We start from the raw sequence: 17,221 nt of genomic DNA on the forward strand, positions 1-17,221 counted from the left end.
GACACTAGCAATGGATTTCGGTGTCCAACACCCAGCCAATCCCGTTATGTTTTCTTAGTCACGTGACGTGACGCTTGTGGCGCTCATACGGAAGGAAAACCAGCATGACGGAGCCGGTCATGCAAGCTAACGCTAACTCAACGGTGAGTTTATTACTTTCATTTTTCTGTAGTTGAGTTAGTTGAATTTTTTTTATCTGCAGATTTTTTTAACACTCAAAAATTAAGCTGAAAAATAAGTATTGAAAATGTATCACTTTGAAATAGTAATGTGAATTTTTAGCTTGAAGAGAAAATAAATGAAATTTCAACTGTGTAGAAATAATGACAAGGATTTTTTTTTTAGGTCAAAAAAGTGTTCTGAATATATTTTAACAGTGAAACAGTAAGTATAAACATTCAACATTTAAATTTCATTTTTAATTCAACTCCCAGCGACACAGATTTACTTCCATACCTGATGGGTCAGAACCTCACCATGGGTTTCTGGTGGGACGGCCCGGGAATAGCCACCCCACTGCTGGTGTTCTCTGCTTTCTTAGTGAGCTGCACGTAGACTTTCCCATGATCCTTAGACACTAGACAGTGGAAGAGGTCGTCGTATTTGACCTCCAGGAAGATTCCCTCTCGGTCAACGTAGTCTCCTGGCTTCAGGAAGTAAACCACTTTGGAGGAGATTAGGACGCAGTAGGTGTCGATTGGCTCCACTGCTATGAAGCTGCAATACAAAACACAGAGACAGGTTCTAAGCTCGATAGAAGCAGATCTCATATGGTTCTGATTGACCCTGAAGGGACTGAAAAGCAGAAAACTTACAACTCAGAGTGAATGTTGTCTGTGAGGCGGAATAGCTGCTCCTGCCCCTCTGCCTGTGTGATGGAGTATCGGGGCAGCAGACCCTGAGGACCCTTACAGCAGCGAGGCTTCCTGACCCGCTGCACAGTGAGTCTGAACCAGACAGAAACACAAACACTCAGCTGTCTGTCCCAAAACCAAGCAGCCTCTCAATGGAATCACTGAATAATGCTGAATACGTGACATTCAAGGAACAAATACAACAAGAAAACCTTTGTTCTACAGCTTTTAGGAATCAGGACTCAGTGAAACAATCTGATCTTTACCAATTTCTGAAAATCTTTTAATCTGATCTCAAGAGGACAAACAACAGATCAAACATCATCAATTTTCAAACAAAGATGACCCCACCTCTATAAAAGCTGGAGTTTTTCATGTTGCAATGGAAGAATGCTTTAAACCCAATGCATGGGAAGAAATAACAAAGCAATGACCTAACAGTTGGTTCTGGGTGTCAAAGCATCTAATATACATGCAAAGTTTATGGTGGACGGCATTAAGCAGTGTTGAGAGGTCCTGCGGTGTGTTCAAGTATCGGTACGTGCAAAAAACTAAGAACCTGACAGCCAAACAATCTCTGAATCTCTGAAATCCAGAAGCTGCATTCATTCCCAACCAGAAGAGAGGAAACCTGCCCACCTGTGGTTACTGAGGCTGGCTATGTCCCGGACCGTCTGGGCCGTCTCTGAGGCAAAATCCAACGCTCCAGCAACAGGTTTGGTCACAGTACCCACCAAACCTTTACCGAGTCCTGAGAAGAAGCCACTGACTCCACCCTCTGTCTTCACCCCCTCCACCGTAGAGGTGATGATGCTCGTCATTCCACCAATAATACCTGGAGAAAGGAAGCTTATTTCAACTCATCTATTATAGTATTGACTGATGCAGCCAACCCTCGGCCTGAGGGAGATCAGCTGTGTCTACCGATCAAGAGGTACAGAAATATTGCTCAGATCTACCATGAGCGAGTCCATGAATCCCTGCCACCAGGTGCTCTCCACTAGTGGCGCCGTGGTATCTGATGTACTCCCGCTCACTCTGGTGCCGGTTGTCCATGGTTTTACCAAGGCCATCTGATAACGTTCCTGCGAACTGAGGGAGAAGGCAGAAATATTCACAACACCTCACAGATCAGACAGTATTCAAGCATTTCATCCAGTGTGGACATGGATCCGGGCTGCACAGAGGCGCACCTTGGCAGCAGAGTTGGATACTCCGTGCGTCACATTGCGTATTAAGCCTCCTACGTTCCCATACTTTATGAGCTCAGAAACGCCCTCTGTGACATCATTGAGGAGGCCCATAGGATTCCCCAGGAAGTCCACGGACCCGAGGATCTGAGCTGCCTGGCTCATGAGCTCCTGCAGGTGCAAAGCAATCACACAGTAAAGAATCTGCAACACATTTCAGGCTGTGTGGCTCAGTAATAAGTGACCTCTGACCTCTCTGAAGTGCTTGAGGATGTCGTTGATGATGATCTCTTGGGTCTCGTAAGGGTGCACTCTGGTAAACGGGTACATGTTGATGACTGCGTCCTCAAAACGGATCAGGGGGAAGCCGAGAGTGCCTTTTAAAGCCTGTTCAGAGAAACATCCATCCATCAGATACGACCAAACATGAACCATCAGCTCAAATCCAAACACTAAACCTTTTTATGTTCAAGCTGGTATGCTTAACATCCTTTAAATCTAGAAACCTAGAACTTCTATCTCAATGCAAACCCTCCTCCAACTCTAAGACTGGGAGTAGGGTTCCTACCAGACATTTCCAGAGCAAATTTTCAAGACTTTTCACCTGTTTTTATGATACTAGACATTTAAGTTCTAATCTTTGCCTCGTTGAGTCCCATGACCGTTTGTTATTAGCATTGAAGCAGGTTTCCAGTTTGATCCTCTGATTAAAGATAATTTCAAAAATATGTTTCTGCAAAAATTATAGTTTGCAATCATTTCCTTAAAAATCCAAAAACTATCAGATTCAACGCTTTATTTGGAATCTAAAACCAAACCAAGTTCAAAAACATAGTTTTTTTAAAACCCACAAGAATATTACGACCATAAAAAATGTAAAAAAGTGGCTTTTTGAATTTATTTAAAACGTGATGAACTCTTATTACGTCAATGATCATTGAGCTCAACAACAACCAAATGTATGACCTTTATAACTAACTAAAGAGGTCTATTTCTCAAGATATATCAATATAAAAGAAAACAACTTTATTAGCCACATCTTTTTTACCTGATAGCCCAGGAGCTGACATGGGGGAAAAGAATATACAACGTTCCCACAAAATACTAATTTCTGTACACGGAGTACTTTTTGTGGGCACTATAAGAGCATTTTGTCATGATAAAATAATTCTGGGGTTCAGCCTTACCTCCCTTTTTCTAATTCCATCTTTAAAGTCATGCATTTTTCTCTCTATCTTCATCCTTGTTGGAACGCAGCAGCACAGCACTGACTACATTTTATTCTACAAACCCCTGGAGATGGCCCATCACGGTTTCACTAACTACTGGTACTGGAGAGTTGACTTCCAAAACCACCTTTACTCAACTAGAAAGCAGTGAGGACCAGAAAATTAAGGGGTGAACCTATAGGCTTCACAATTAGAGCCAATTGCTGGTGGGTTAAAGGCAGAGCAGAATGGCGTCTGCATATGTCCGTCCAGACAACAAACTAAGCATGTGCTCACAGTCAGCCTTCAGCATGTAACAGTAAGAGAGGAGAAAGGATTTCTGCTCATGTCAGAGATCACTGCTGTAACATCCTAGCTGCCAACCTCGCCATCCACCCCTCTAACCGCACTGTTGACGGCTTGGTGGAACACTATAACAGCGCCCTCGCCCTCAGCCTGGACTCTGTTGCTCCACTCATCACCAAACTGGTCTCCTACACCCGCCCCGCTCCCTGGTTTACCCCAGAGCTGCGGAGGCTTAAGTCCATGGGGCGCCGGCTTGAGAGGCTTTACAAAAGATCCGGCCTGACTGTCCACCTCGAAGCCTACAGAGACCACGTCAAGTGCTACAAAGAGGCTCTCACCCAGGCAAAAACACTCCACTACTCCACACTTATAAATAGCCAACAAAAGCATCCCAAATTGCTTTTTTCCACCATCAATCGTCTTCTTGACCCCCCTGATGCGCCGCAACCTTCTGATGCCGCTGATCTCTGCTCCAGATTCCTGGACTTTTTCCACCAGAAAGTGGCCACCATCCACCAGCAGCCACAGGCATCTACACCTCCCCCGCCGACCACACTATCTCGGCAGGACATGTACTATCCTTCTGCCTGCCCACCACAGCACTGCCTCCCTTCCTTCTCTTTGTTGGATGCTGATCAAGTCCTCGCCCTTCTGACCAAAGCTGGGACCTCATCCTGCAGCCTGGATCCACTACCCACGACCCTTGTGAAGGCCTGTCTCCCCACCATCTGCCCCCTGGTGGCTGACATCATCAACGCCTCACTTGGCTCTGGTGTGGTACCCTCCAGCTTCAAGCTGGCGGCCGTGACTCCAACACTTAAAAAGCCAGGCCTGGACCCAGATGACCCCAACAACTACCGTCCGATCTCTAACCTTCCGTTCCTGAGCAAGATCTTGGAAAGAGCAGTGGCTGCTCAGCTACAACATCACATGTCCCACCATGAGCTCTTTGAACCTTTCCAATCGGGCTTTAGACCCCATCACAGCACCGAAACCGCCCTCATTAAAATAACAAACAACCTCCTGATTGCTGCAGATGACGGCCTTGTATCCGTCCTCATCCTCCTTGACCTATCTGCTGCCTTTGACACTATTTCCCACTCGATCCTCCTCTCCCGTCTCTCAGACCTCATCGGCCTCACCGACATCACTCTCTCTTGGTTTCAGTCTTACCTCTCCAACCGTAAACAATATATCACTCTGCAAGGCTCCAACTCATCAACTGCAACAGTTAACCATGGCGTTCCTCAGGGATCTGTCCTTGGTCCCCTGCTGTTTACCATCTACTTGCTCCCCCTCGGTCAGATCATCCGCAACCACGGACTCAGTTTCCACTGTTACGCAGACGACACCCAACTGTATGTCAGCACTACGCCCTCCTCACAACTCCCACAAATACAACTTAACAACTGTCTCCTTGATATCAAAACCTGGATGACCAACAACCTTCTGAAACTCAACACCCACAAAACCGAGCTCATGGAGGTGGCCCCAGCACCGCTGCTCAGGAAGGTTGGAGACCTCACCTTGGTCATTGATGGCTGTCCCACCTCCCCATCGCCCAAAGTGCGGAACCTGGGTGTCATTTTGGACTCCACACTCTCACTCAGTTTCCACATCCAGAGCATCACTAAATCTGCCTTCTTTCATCTCCGTAACATCTCAAGACTCCGGCCGTCACTTACCGACTCAGTCACCGAAACTCTCATTCATTCATTTGTCACCTCCCGTCTGGACTACTGCAATGGTGTCCTGTCTGGGCTGCCCAACAAAGCCCTAGACAGATTGCAGTACGTCCAGAACTCAGCTGCCAGGGTGTTAACCCACACCAAGCCCTGGCAGCACATCACCCCCATCCTCAAGAAACTCAATTGGCTGCCAATCAAACAACGCATCAGCTACAAAATCCTCCTCCTCACTTACAAAGCACTTCATTCTCTGGCACCCAAGTACATCACTGACCTTCTTCACCCGCTCACTCAGTCACGGTCCCTGCGCTCCACCAGCAAGAACTTACTTTCCATCCCCCGTACCAGACTCAAGACCTTTGGCGACAGGGCTTTCTGTGCAGTGGCCCCGGCTCTTTGGAATGCCCTCCCCCCTCCTATCCGTTCCGCAACTTCCCTGACACAGTTCCAAAAGCACCTTAAAACACACCTTTTCTCTCTTGCCTACCCTTCCTAACCCCCTCCCTGTCCCTACCCCCCTTACTTCACCTCTTGTAAAGCGACCTTGGGTGTCCTGAAAGGCGCTATATAAATCAAAGTTATTATTATTATTATTATAGTACAGAGGATTGACAGAATAGAAAGAAACTGATTAAAATAAATTGCTGGATCAGCGTAATGACACAGCATAACAGGCCCTGTGTGCGTAAAGCGCTGCAGCAAATGGAAAAAAAAAAAAAAACCTCTTACCACTTGAAGTTTGGTGAAACTAAGCTGTAGATAATGATTCAAAAGTCACTCTGTGGGGATTTGAGGCTCCAAGTGATCTTAGGCGATAGGTCCTAATAATTTTTTTTCTTGTGATTTCAATGCTGTACACTCTAAAAGAAAAGGTCCTTTCTCTTCTTTCTCCTCTGCCTGCATCTTCTCTTCATATACATCATATCTGCCACACTGTTACAGATTGCGGCTGCCTATAGAAGGTGCATAACACTATAATACTATGATAAAAATATTAAATAAAAACATTGAATTCACTAATTTGCTGCATAATTACATCACTCTGACATCACATAAATATACTTGCATCCTCTCCTCCTTCAATTGGAGTATGAGCTGAAACATGAAATGTTCGAGACAGCAGTAGGTGTTATTTTACAGTCCTTCAAACATCAGTTTGACTTGTTCATTATTCATATCTGGCTTCATTTATTTTATTTAAATGCCTTTACAATTAGAAATCCTTGCAAAGCCAGAATCTATTTATGTCTGATTGTACACCTAAAATAAATGTTGATCAGACTATGGTGTCTATCATGCTGGTTTGTTCCTCTGATCCTCTAACTGTTACAGGAGGTGCACTGTAGGAGGATTATGTTTTAGTATTTCGGCCACAAGTAAGTACATTCTGACAACAAGTTTGTGCACAAATTAGTTTTAGGGAAAAAAATTTATATTTTTGGCAACGAATCTGTTTTTCGTGCTCATGTATAGATTTTTTTCCACCCCATGTCAGTTCCAAGGCTCGGTAAAATAGGGATAAAAATCTTTTCCAGATTTGTCAAGACTGCCTAGGAAACCTAAAAGGCTGATCTGTTCCAGAAATGCAAGGATGGATTTGTAGTGACAAAGTGGGACTATGTGAACGGTTGTTACCTTTAGGTCTGGGGGAAGTTTGTGAGAGGGGAGAACGCTGAGTTTGATTTGAGGCAAGCTGATCTTCAGATTCTCAAAGTAATAGCGTTTACGGGGTCCGGTATCCTCACTGGGCCTCTCATGCAGGTTTTCATCCAGTTTCTCCAGCTCTGCAAAAATAACAGATTTTATTTACATCAGAGCACAAACACTCTGCTTAGAGCAGCTCAGACAAACAATTAACTTGATAAAAATCTTTAACCATCAGAGGAAAATAGGATAAAGTAAAAAACATCAGCTAAGATAACAAAGCTAAAAACAACGATCAATTAAGACTCACCAGCTTCAGCCTTTCCATAACCAAAGAAGCTAAGCAGCTTTAGCAGCAGCTTTTCCTCGATGATGACCGTGAAGCGCTGCGCCGTCACCATCAGGTGCTGTAAAAATATCGAGGTTAAACCATCAGAAAAATTAGGCACTTCTGAACTGTTCCTTCTGCCAGAAAGCCAACAGGGCCATTTTTTATGCGTCTTCAGGTTAATGTTTCATCTTTACTCCAATGAGTTCTGGATCTCAGGAGAGGGAGACTTTAATAAGAACAGGGGCCAGCTCAGCCCTGTTTGATAGAAAGAAAAACAAACATACGCTAATGGATTATAATTTTTGTTTACATAAACTAATGTGGTATCAGGATAAAGTTATAATGATTTTTAAAGCCAAGACTTTGGATTCATGACTTTTTCCACAGTATTACATCTTTAAATACAGATTTAAGTGTAACATAGACCATGGTTTAATATTTGGTTTGATAACCCAAGATGTTCCTCCGGTATGTTGATGGTTTTTGTTCATCTATGGCAGGGCTCTGCAACCTTTCATATCCAAAGAGCCATTTTGCTTCGAGTACGGCCAAGAAAAATTTTTTTGGGGCCGCAAAACATAGCTGCTGGAGAGGATCCAAAGAGCCACATGTGGCTCTGGAGCCGCAGCTTGCAGACCCCTGATCTATGGGATTCAGGCATCACTCTGGTTGGATATTTGACCATTTGTCTTGGCACAATCACCTACCTTTGACGTGGTTTGACACAAATGAGCATTCCAACAGGAAAATGATCCAGAACACACATGATAACTGGTTTTGTGATGGATTCAGCAGGCTAATATAAAGCTTCAAGAACAGCCTTTTAAAAGGTTTAACCTAAAGGTTACTGAATATTTGTGGACCACGATTGACAACTGAACAATATAAAGCCATTCAATCAGTTCTGTCAGGATAAACGGTCCAATATTCGACAAGAATGGTTCCAGAAGTCTGCTGATGACATCAACAACCATCTAATGTGGAAGCAACTTGTAATTTATCTGATTATTAGAAGGGAGTATGATTATATCTAAAATTGTATGTATCAGTTTGTCCCATTAGAGAAACTTTACCCTAAATTTAAATGTATGCCATAAATTCAAGGCTTTTAATCACTGTAGTTGTTATATCATTATTTTATCCTGGAAAAACAAACAGTTTACATGAATAATCAGAGTGCAAAATAAAAATGACATTTAGGTCCATGCTGAGCAGAGCTCCAACTGGAAGGCAACACAGTTAACTAGTTGCACATGAATCTCACCTTGAAGAGCTCTGTTAGCATGAGGCTGCTGGGAACTTTGACTGAGTTGACCTGCAGGGCGGGGCCGCTGTCGTTTGCACCGCTCTCCCCAGAACTGGGCGTCACACACAGCATCACAGGCTGGGTGGTGCCCAGCAGCTGATTGTCCACCTGATAGAGACACGTTGGCCTGTGTTACCAGCAGAAGGTCTGCAGGTGAACGGATACATAGAGCGCATGCATGATGTAATCATCACCTGGATGTTCTTGATGCTCAGTTCCAGGACTTCATTGGCTGCAGTGCGGGTGAAGTGAACATCCACCTGAGACAGCGTTACGAAAACAAGTTCCTCAGGAACTTTGTTGACCAAAGAGACGCCCAGGCCCTCCTCCAGGTTAACCAACACCTAAAAATAAACAAAGATCTAGAAAAGGGACTTTTGCAACCAAGATTTTTCCAGTCTTAAGAATGACTGATCACAGTTTCACCTCCAGCTCCTTTTCAGGCTCCATCTTAATTTCTTCTTCTCTGCTGCCGTCTTGTTCTGTGCTGGAGGAGCTCCACAACATTCTTCTCTGATTGAAGTCACTGATCTAAAAACAAAAACAGTATTTCCTCACTTGCTCTGTCCTCTAGGAGGTCAGAAGAGCTTTCCTGGATAATGAATCTGTGTTTTAAATAAACACATACATTTATTTTCTTAACTTAAAAAAGTATTTAGTGTCAAAACAAGTAGAATCAACATCTAATATCTACATAGACTGAAATTACAGTGAAACTGAACATATTGAGACAGAACCTTATATTCTGATCGGCAAATTGGACCATTTTATTCTATAGTTAGATTAATTTCATGTATTACTAGTCATAGGCAGAAAGTATTATGGAATAGACGGCAGTTAGTCAGCCAGAAGCTGCAGAACCTGACCTGAAGGACACGTGTCGGTCCATCTGGGAGAACTTGGACTGACAGAACCCCTGATCCAGGTCTCATCTTTTGGTTTATGAACTGCTGCTCTGGACCAGGCTGTTCTAGACCTGAATCTGGTCCCAGAACCACTTCAGCTCCATCGTAAAGTCCCGCAACGCCTCTTTTCACCTGAGGGATACAAGTTCATGTTGTTAACTGCATTGACTGGTACGACAGATCAGTCCACTAACTGTAAATAAAGGACGGACAATAATTCAATATAAACATATATTACAATATGTCCTGTTCAATTATAGTAACATGACATTTCTAATATTTCTATAGCCATTGTGAAGACATTGCTCTTAAATTGGTGTTTAATAAACTTGGAAAAATCATTGTTGCAAGTTTTTACAGGCATCTTTTGTGGGCATTCTGTGACACTTTTATTTTGCTTATACTGATATGAAAATGATTTGGTATTGACTCAAATTAGGAAATATATTGTGGTTTAAGTTTTGGCCATATCTTTACAATCTACTGTGAACCTTAAAATCAAAGGACACTGTTTTTTATTTTTTTATTTTATTAAAAGACACTAAAAGAACATCTTGCCCCCTACTTGGCCTTCAATAACAAATCCTTCCTTTGTATTTAGGGTGGTTCATGATGTAGAACGAAGATAAGATGAATTACTCCTGGGTATACTTGGCATGCATAAACCCTGCAGTGGAAGGCTGAGCCCCTCACTGAGTGAACCGGAACACATGCTGGCACTTGAACACAACACATTTAAAACACTCAGGGGTTAAAGACTGAAAACAGCAGCAACTGTCGGATGTTCTTCTCCTGTTCATCGACTACAATTAGTCAGTCTTCTAAATGGTTTCAAGAAGCATGATAACAAATCCCCTGTCCTCTTTCTACAAGATCGCTGTTTGTTTGGATGGACTTTCTAAGTGTATTCCATACTTTTAAAGCCTTCTTGCCAGATCTCTGCCAAGTCAAGCTACTAGCAGACCATCTTCAGTGTCCCTGGCTTTTAATCATGTCTAAGTGGATATTTGGCAAAATTTTATTTAAAATTTTATTCAATTCTAAAATGTATTTTAATTGAAACATTTATCTTATTCTATTTTTATGTGTTTATGTACCATATTTTAGCTTTTATCTTATGTTCCTTAACTGTGATTCCTGTACAGCACTTTGGTCAACCCCGGTTGTTTTAAATGTGCTTTATAATAAAAGTTTGAGTTGAGTTGAGTGTGGACACTGTCACAGTGAGAAGATACTGTTTTCAGTATCCCTGAGGTTAATGAAATGAGATCTGATGAGGGACTGGTAGGTAAGTAGGTATGCTTTATAATAAAAAAAACAATGACAGCTACAGATCGGACCATTAGAAAACAAAGGTCTTAATCACATAATTTATCTTAAGTTGATAACAGCATATCAAAACTGTAAGTGAAAACACCAAGAACTAAATCTGGGTCTGATTAGTGTTCCTCTAGACTAGAGGTCACGGATTAGCGGACCGCTGTCCTGATCCGGACCCAACCTCATTTAAAACGTATACAAATTACCACATATGGTCTGATGACAGTGTCTAAATGTCACTTGCGCCGCTTCTCCTGTTACCCTGAAATCCCACATCCTCCGTCACCGCTCCAGAATACCTACGTAAAGCCTACAGCCTCCACTGTTCCTCCTGTATCGCTGCGCTCCGACTTCCTCTGAGCTCAAGGAGAGCATGCGTGATATTATCATTAAATTTGTACGAGCAAAACATGCAGAGATTAAAGCTTAATTTAATATGACATATTTAAAAAATCCTCATCAGCATCCAGCATATGTTCAGTTTCTGATGGAGATGAGAAATCTGCTTCCTGGTTTTGTTGAAGTACCAATAGTTTGCATCCAATCTTTTAAATAAACGGTGTTATTTTTTTTTAATTTGAAAGAATTATGCTCTAATTTGTAGTTACCGTTCTGTTGTTACTATATTTTAATTTGACAGACCAGATCTTCTCGCCATTCTTTCTCCTGTTTGGTGCGATTGCAATAGCAGATCTTTACATAGCCTGACCGGAGCAGAGCCTGAACATTTTGAGTATATTTGGTTCAACCTGCTGCTGTGAAGCACGTTCTTCCACCATGAACATAATAAAAAATAAATATGGATCCAGGCTAAAAATGAGCACCTTGATATGTGATTGAGAATAGGTTTGTCGCCATTCAAACCCAGGTTTAAAGCCTTGCAGGGCAGCTAAAAGCCTACTGCTCTTATTAAGCCATAAAAAACAAAACAAACAAACAAAAAACAGTCAGTTCAGGTGTTTTAAAAAAAATGTGAATCAGGAAACTGTCCATATACCAAACTGAAAGATTGTTGTTATCTACTTCAAAAAACACTTTAGATTTTAAAATGGAAAAATCTTCTATTTTTTAAAATAATTTTTAATTAAAAATTCAACATATAACATGAATGAATAAAGACCTAATTTTATCTCATTTCATTTTCTGTTTTAACAGATCATTAAAAATGTCTCCGGGCTTTTACTGGTTGATGATTTTCTTTATTTGGACACTGCTGATTTTTAATTGGTTACCCCTGATCTAGCCTTTAAAACTGGATCTAACAACCACATCAGAGTTAAGTAGGCACCTACCTGCACCACCAGCCGTGGAAGGCCACATGTCAGCATGCCTGAGCTGAAGTACCAGGTCTGCGTGGTGCTGCGGCGAGAGTCAGGCCTCCTCAGCATCAGTGGTTCAAAACTGTCAGGAAACAGATCAGAGTGAGGCATACCTCAAAAAATTGCTAAGATTATGGTGTTTTTTTAATAGGCTGTAAAACACTCATCTGAGAGATGATGTGTATTATCACAGTAGCCAACGGTGTCATACTTGCCAACTACCATGATTTACGTGGGAGATTCCCAATTTATGTTATCTCCGAACAAGTTACCAATCAGTAATTTCTCCTACTAATCTCCGGATTTTCAAAGTATGAAAAAGTAAGCTTGTAGGGACATATAAATATGCGTAACGGACATGTCCCTTACACATTCTCTGTCCGCTGCACTTTTTTCAGGCGTTACAACAGTTAAACCCGTTATTAATATGCAGGAACTTCTTTTTCTGAGCTGTACAGGCAGCTGTTGTTTTAAAGAGCTTTATAAACAAAGCTGAGTTGGGTTGAGTCTTTGAATGCACCATGAGCATACACATGCTGGCGCAAAAGTTCAACATGAAACGTGATGCTGAGCTTTTTAGAAGGTGAGCATCAGAATGTTTGGCAAAAACCAGCAGCTAGAAGCAAAACAACTTAGCAGTTTTTCCAAAACCTGTAAGTCTTTATTAAGTAAGTTATACTTAATTATTACATTAAAAATGTAAAACATGCAAATATATCAATATGTTTAAGCCAGTTAATAATTATTTAAACAGGTGCTACCTCTGTAACATTAGTTGGTGGTAAGTTTTTTCTTGGAATAAACCCAATGTTCATGCATTTCTCAATAGACTTGGTGTTCATAATTGCTCTCCAGATAGTAAAAATTAGTCTCAGGAGAGGAGAGTCAGGAAAGAGGTAAAAAAGGAACTTTAAAGTTAAATGTCACAGTGCTATGTTACTGCTTTGCTTCCTAATTTTAATTCCAAAATTTTGAGTTCCACATTTTTTTTTTTTTTATTGCCATTAAATAAAGAGCAGAACGAGGCAGGTTGGACCAGAGGCCAGCAGCAGCAATGATGTAAGGTCTTAGGGATATCTATTACAGGGATAAATCAGGCAGGTATTAGGAAAAGGTTTTCACAGATATTTCACAGGAAAGGTGAAATAAAATGCAAAAAACTGATAACGCAGAAACCTTTGAGCTGAACGAATACAAGATGGTATCATACCTTTCTGAATATCCAAAAATGACTTTAAATATTTGAGTATTAATATTACAAGAGACATTCAGCAAGTTTAACAAGGAAATCTGCTATAAAAAAAAAAATACTAAATCAGATCTAAAAAGATGTAATATATTAATAAAAACTAACCAGCACTGTACAGAAGTTATTGAGCTTTTGTATTTGTCAATGTAAATATATAAAAATTGAGAAAAATAAAATATCAGGCAAGAAATGAGAAATTGGGCGGAAAAGAATCTCCCTATTTTTCATAACGCAGTGGCAGGTATGCACGATGCGTAGCTTGTACCTGTTGTCACTGACAGCTGCTAGCCCGGCTATGTCCAGCACCAAGGAGGTGTCGAGCGGTCGAGGCTGTGCCGGTTTGCTCTGGGGTGGAGAGGAGCCTTCATGGCAAAGCATGCCGGCCCCAGTCATCCTCCAAAGCTGGGAGCGCTTCCCTGGCTCCTGGAAAACAGACAGCAAGATATTAGTCACATGCGAGACACCTGTCTCTTTCCCATCTCTCGTATCTGGAATCCATCTTATCAAATTATTTATTACCAAAATTAAAAGGAAAATAATTTCCACATTATATTATTTTAATCAAACAGTCTGTAGAGCTTCAACACATTTTTCATGTACAAATTCCACATTGTTGCTAAATTAGATACTTTTCCTTTTCAGCTTCTAATGTCTAAACAATATTTATTTCATGGTAACACTGGAAAGCGTCTCACATGTCTCGAGGCCTGGAAAAATACTTTAACCAAATGTCAGCCTTTCCCAGAAGGCGGAGGGCCAAAAATCTTATAAAAAAAAAAAAAGTTTTTGTCGTGCCTTTTTTCTCAGGATGACCCTTTGAGTCTTGGGATTGACGTCCAGAACCAGCTCAGCGCAGCTCTCCAGATGCCGCTTCCCAGCAGGCCTCCTCTCCGCATTCCTGCTCATACAGATAAAAATCAGTGAACTTTGGGTTTGATTTCTTAGAAAGAACACTGTGTTGCATCACAAGGCGGCCGACTGCTCGTACTGAGAGAAGGTGTGTGTGGCTGCGATGTAGATGAAGTTCTCGTAGTAGAGCTTGTTGTATTCCCTGAAGAAGTTCATGTCTGCCGTGACTTCGGAGGATCCCGCTCCTTTCACGGTGAGGCTGATGTACGGGGGCAGTGTGGGCTCATCGCAGGCATAGTCCAGAACTGACCCAGCCTTCACCTCGGTGTGCAGCCGCATGTCAGCCACACCGTGCTGCCAGAATTGGATTGGAACCTGAAGGTATTAAACAAAAGCACATGATTATGTCTCGGATTAGAAGCTAACCATGGATTACTGCCAAGATTTCACCCTGATAACGGTTAAAACATGGCTTTTTTATGAGCAGAAGGTTTATAAACAGGAAAGAAGCAGAGAAGCTGGAGCCTGCAGGGCAGATCAGAAGCTCTCGCTGCGGCGTCGTACCTCTGACATATTGTCGATGCGGAGAGGTGGAGGCAGCTGATCCGTGTCTGTGAAGGAAATTTGGTAGGTGGCTTCTTTGAGGCTGATCTCTGTCCGCAGGAAGAAACATTTCCCCAGAGTGTCTCTGTTCAAAATAAGAAATCTTTAAAATAGCTGAACATAAAGGAAAACAGAAAGCATTAAACTCTTAAAGGGAGCAAAAAGCTTTTTTTAAGCAAATTTATGTTCCAGGAAAACTGTTTATCTGAGCACTAGATTGGATGGTATGCTGTGTTTGATATAAAACATGATTTTAAGAAGCCAAACTGTATTAGCTTGTGTCACCTCATGTTGACGTGGAAAGACTTCGGTTTGTTGACCTCGAAGCCTCCGGACCAGGTGCAGTTGGGGACGTCCATGAGACGCACACACAACAGCTGGTCGTAGTCGTTTCTGGGCCAGTGGAAGACGACGCTGGATCCAGGCAGGGTAGATAAGTAGCCCTCTGGATTTGAGGCACCCTATAATACAATAAGCTGTTAAAATATGCTTCTCTTTAGAGACACATTTCAATCTGCAACCAGCTCCCCCATCCTGAGCATCCTCTACCTAAGCAACCCACTGCAGATGCTTATGAATAGAATGAATAGAGAGATAACAAAACCAATAAGCTGTCTTAACTAACAGATATTAAAGCAATGTTATAGAAATTATAAAATCAACTTGGTTCCTTTTATAGAGCTATATTTACACCACTTTTCGCAGTTACTCTGAACGATTACCAGACTGCCTCTCACCATTCCTCTTGCAAACTCTCTCTGAGCGAAGGCCAGTTTATGACTGGAGTGGTTGTCCAGCAGGTACCGTGGGGCAAAGGTCACTATGTGAGTGTCTCTGTAGTTTCCTTTTCCTTTGCGCACGCTGATTCCTGCAGGAATGATTAGATTAAAGTCACTCAAAAGGCATAGCTGAGAAAGAAAGCTGCTGCATCACAAACATCAAGGAAAAAGATTGAAAGTTGATTAAAACTTGCCCCATATTGCCAGGTTTAAGGAACAATGGGGGAAAATCTAATGGAGTGAAGAAAGCAGGGTCATTTTTTTGAGCCTAGAGCCTCCAGACTTTGTCAGATGATGACCAAACACGGATTTCAGGAATCATGGATCAGTCTGATTAACATATGAGGAAATGATCGGAAATTAGTCATTTATGAAGCCAAAGCCTTCCAAAGGCCAGCATCCTGGTATTAAACCAAAGGAGAAACAGATGGTGTGGCCAGCCCAAAATTACCGAAATGAGTCGTTTCATCCGTAAAGGTTAAGAGGCCAATATTCATTTCCACCTTTTCTTTAGATTGGAAACAAATTTCCTTCTTTTTTATGTTGAATGTGGCGTGAATTGAAATACAGGCTTTAAAAAAAATGTGTTTCTAAACTCCTATGTTTAACTTTCAAACTTCGCTTCCATTCTTTACGAATCTTAAAACAGAGCGTCTTGCCTATGTTGTAGATGAGTCCCGGCTTATTTCCATGCTGGATGACTTTCACCGCTCTGACTCCACTGCCTCCGTCCAGGGAGAAGCCTTGACACCAGCCTGGAACTCCATCTGGGTGGATCCCCTTTCCAATTCTCATCGTGCACCTGAAATTAGCATCCACAGAGGAAAAAATATAACAGGGTTTACTGGAATCAAAGGCTGGGTAGAGGTCAGCGTGCTTACATGGCTGGCTGCTCCTTGTCTGTGTAACAGAACAGTATGGGGCTGAGGCTCCGGGCCAGCTCATGCTCCTCGAACTGTCCCGCTGCATCGGTTTTACTGTTGTCCTGACGGAAAATTAATGGCAGACCTGAGGAACGAAAGAGGTTTAGGAAGAGGTTTGATGCAATCAGCAGTCTAAAGCCGTGATATAAAGATTACCTGTCTTGTTGATAAGCCAGTAGGGAGCAGAGATCAGGATCTTCAGAGCTCCTTGGGCTCTCAGGATGATACGGATGGTGAGACACAGCAGCCGTTTGTTGGTGTCATACAGTCTCATGCGCACCACATAGTTCTGAGTGCCAGGAGGAATCAGCAGCTCTTTGCATTCGGGGAAGCTCTCCAGCAGGATGCCTGAAAGCACATCAGGGCTGCCGTGAGGACAGGGGTGGTTGAATGAGGTCAAGACCAATCAGAGAGTGTTGGCTCACCCAGCTCCATGTTCTGGGATGTGTCAGCAGAGTGAAGCACAGCTTCCTTCCCCGGCTTCAGCGAGCCTCTGATGCCCATTCCTTTAATGTAAAAGTTGAGGTCACAGGGCAGCAGGTTGGTCAGCACCATGGTGGGCAGCAGGTAGATGGTATGTCCCGGCTGCCGATAGATCTGCTGAGCGCTGCCAGAAACCTGTCGCCTTGCAGGCTGCTGCTCCGGAAAGTTCTCCTTTTTGATGACCACACAGAATCTGCACAAATCAAGATCAGAAAAGTAAGTAACCACAAATGGTTCCATGTAAGCGACTGCAAGCGGGAAAAC

At 42.4% G+C, this 17,221-nt stretch overlaps 1 protein-coding gene across 1 annotated transcript in view; it reads right to left on the reverse strand.

Annotated features, from left to right (window-relative positions):
- Positions 1-17,221, reverse strand: part of vps13d (vacuolar protein sorting 13 homolog D) — a 64,203-nt gene that overhangs the window by 2,094 nt on the left and 44,888 nt on the right. Inside the window, exons 47-69 of the mRNA XM_038309231.1 lie at positions 16,900-17,150; positions 16,631-16,822; positions 16,433-16,559; positions 16,211-16,353; positions 15,510-15,640; positions 15,058-15,233; positions 14,734-14,857; positions 14,309-14,544; positions 14,116-14,218; positions 13,586-13,743; positions 12,045-12,153; positions 9,394-9,564; positions 8,954-9,058; positions 8,722-8,871; positions 8,486-8,635; positions 7,201-7,297; positions 6,882-7,030; positions 2,297-2,431; positions 2,048-2,215; positions 1,814-1,946; positions 1,494-1,689; positions 816-947; positions 477-717 (exon numbers count right to left, since the gene is read on the reverse strand). Of these exons, the coding sequence (XP_038165159.1) occupies positions 477-717; positions 816-947; positions 1,494-1,689; positions 1,814-1,946; positions 2,048-2,215; positions 2,297-2,431; positions 6,882-7,030; positions 7,201-7,297; positions 8,486-8,635; positions 8,722-8,871; positions 8,954-9,058; positions 9,394-9,564; positions 12,045-12,153; positions 13,586-13,743; positions 14,116-14,218; positions 14,309-14,544; positions 14,734-14,857; positions 15,058-15,233; positions 15,510-15,640; positions 16,211-16,353; positions 16,433-16,559; positions 16,631-16,822; positions 16,900-17,150 (3,577 nt within the window). The remainder of the gene's footprint in view (positions 1-476; positions 718-815; positions 948-1,493; positions 1,690-1,813; positions 1,947-2,047; positions 2,216-2,296; positions 2,432-6,881; positions 7,031-7,200; positions 7,298-8,485; positions 8,636-8,721; positions 8,872-8,953; positions 9,059-9,393; positions 9,565-12,044; positions 12,154-13,585; positions 13,744-14,115; positions 14,219-14,308; positions 14,545-14,733; positions 14,858-15,057; positions 15,234-15,509; positions 15,641-16,210; positions 16,354-16,432; positions 16,560-16,630; positions 16,823-16,899; positions 17,151-17,221) is intronic.

The sequence above is a fragment of the Cyprinodon tularosa genome, unplaced genomic scaffold (assembly GCF_016077235.1).
Source record: "Cyprinodon tularosa strain WSP-4 unplaced genomic scaffold, ASM1607723v1 ctg66, whole genome shotgun sequence".
Classification (NCBI taxonomy): domain Eukaryota; kingdom Metazoa; phylum Chordata; class Actinopteri; order Cyprinodontiformes; family Cyprinodontidae; genus Cyprinodon; species Cyprinodon tularosa.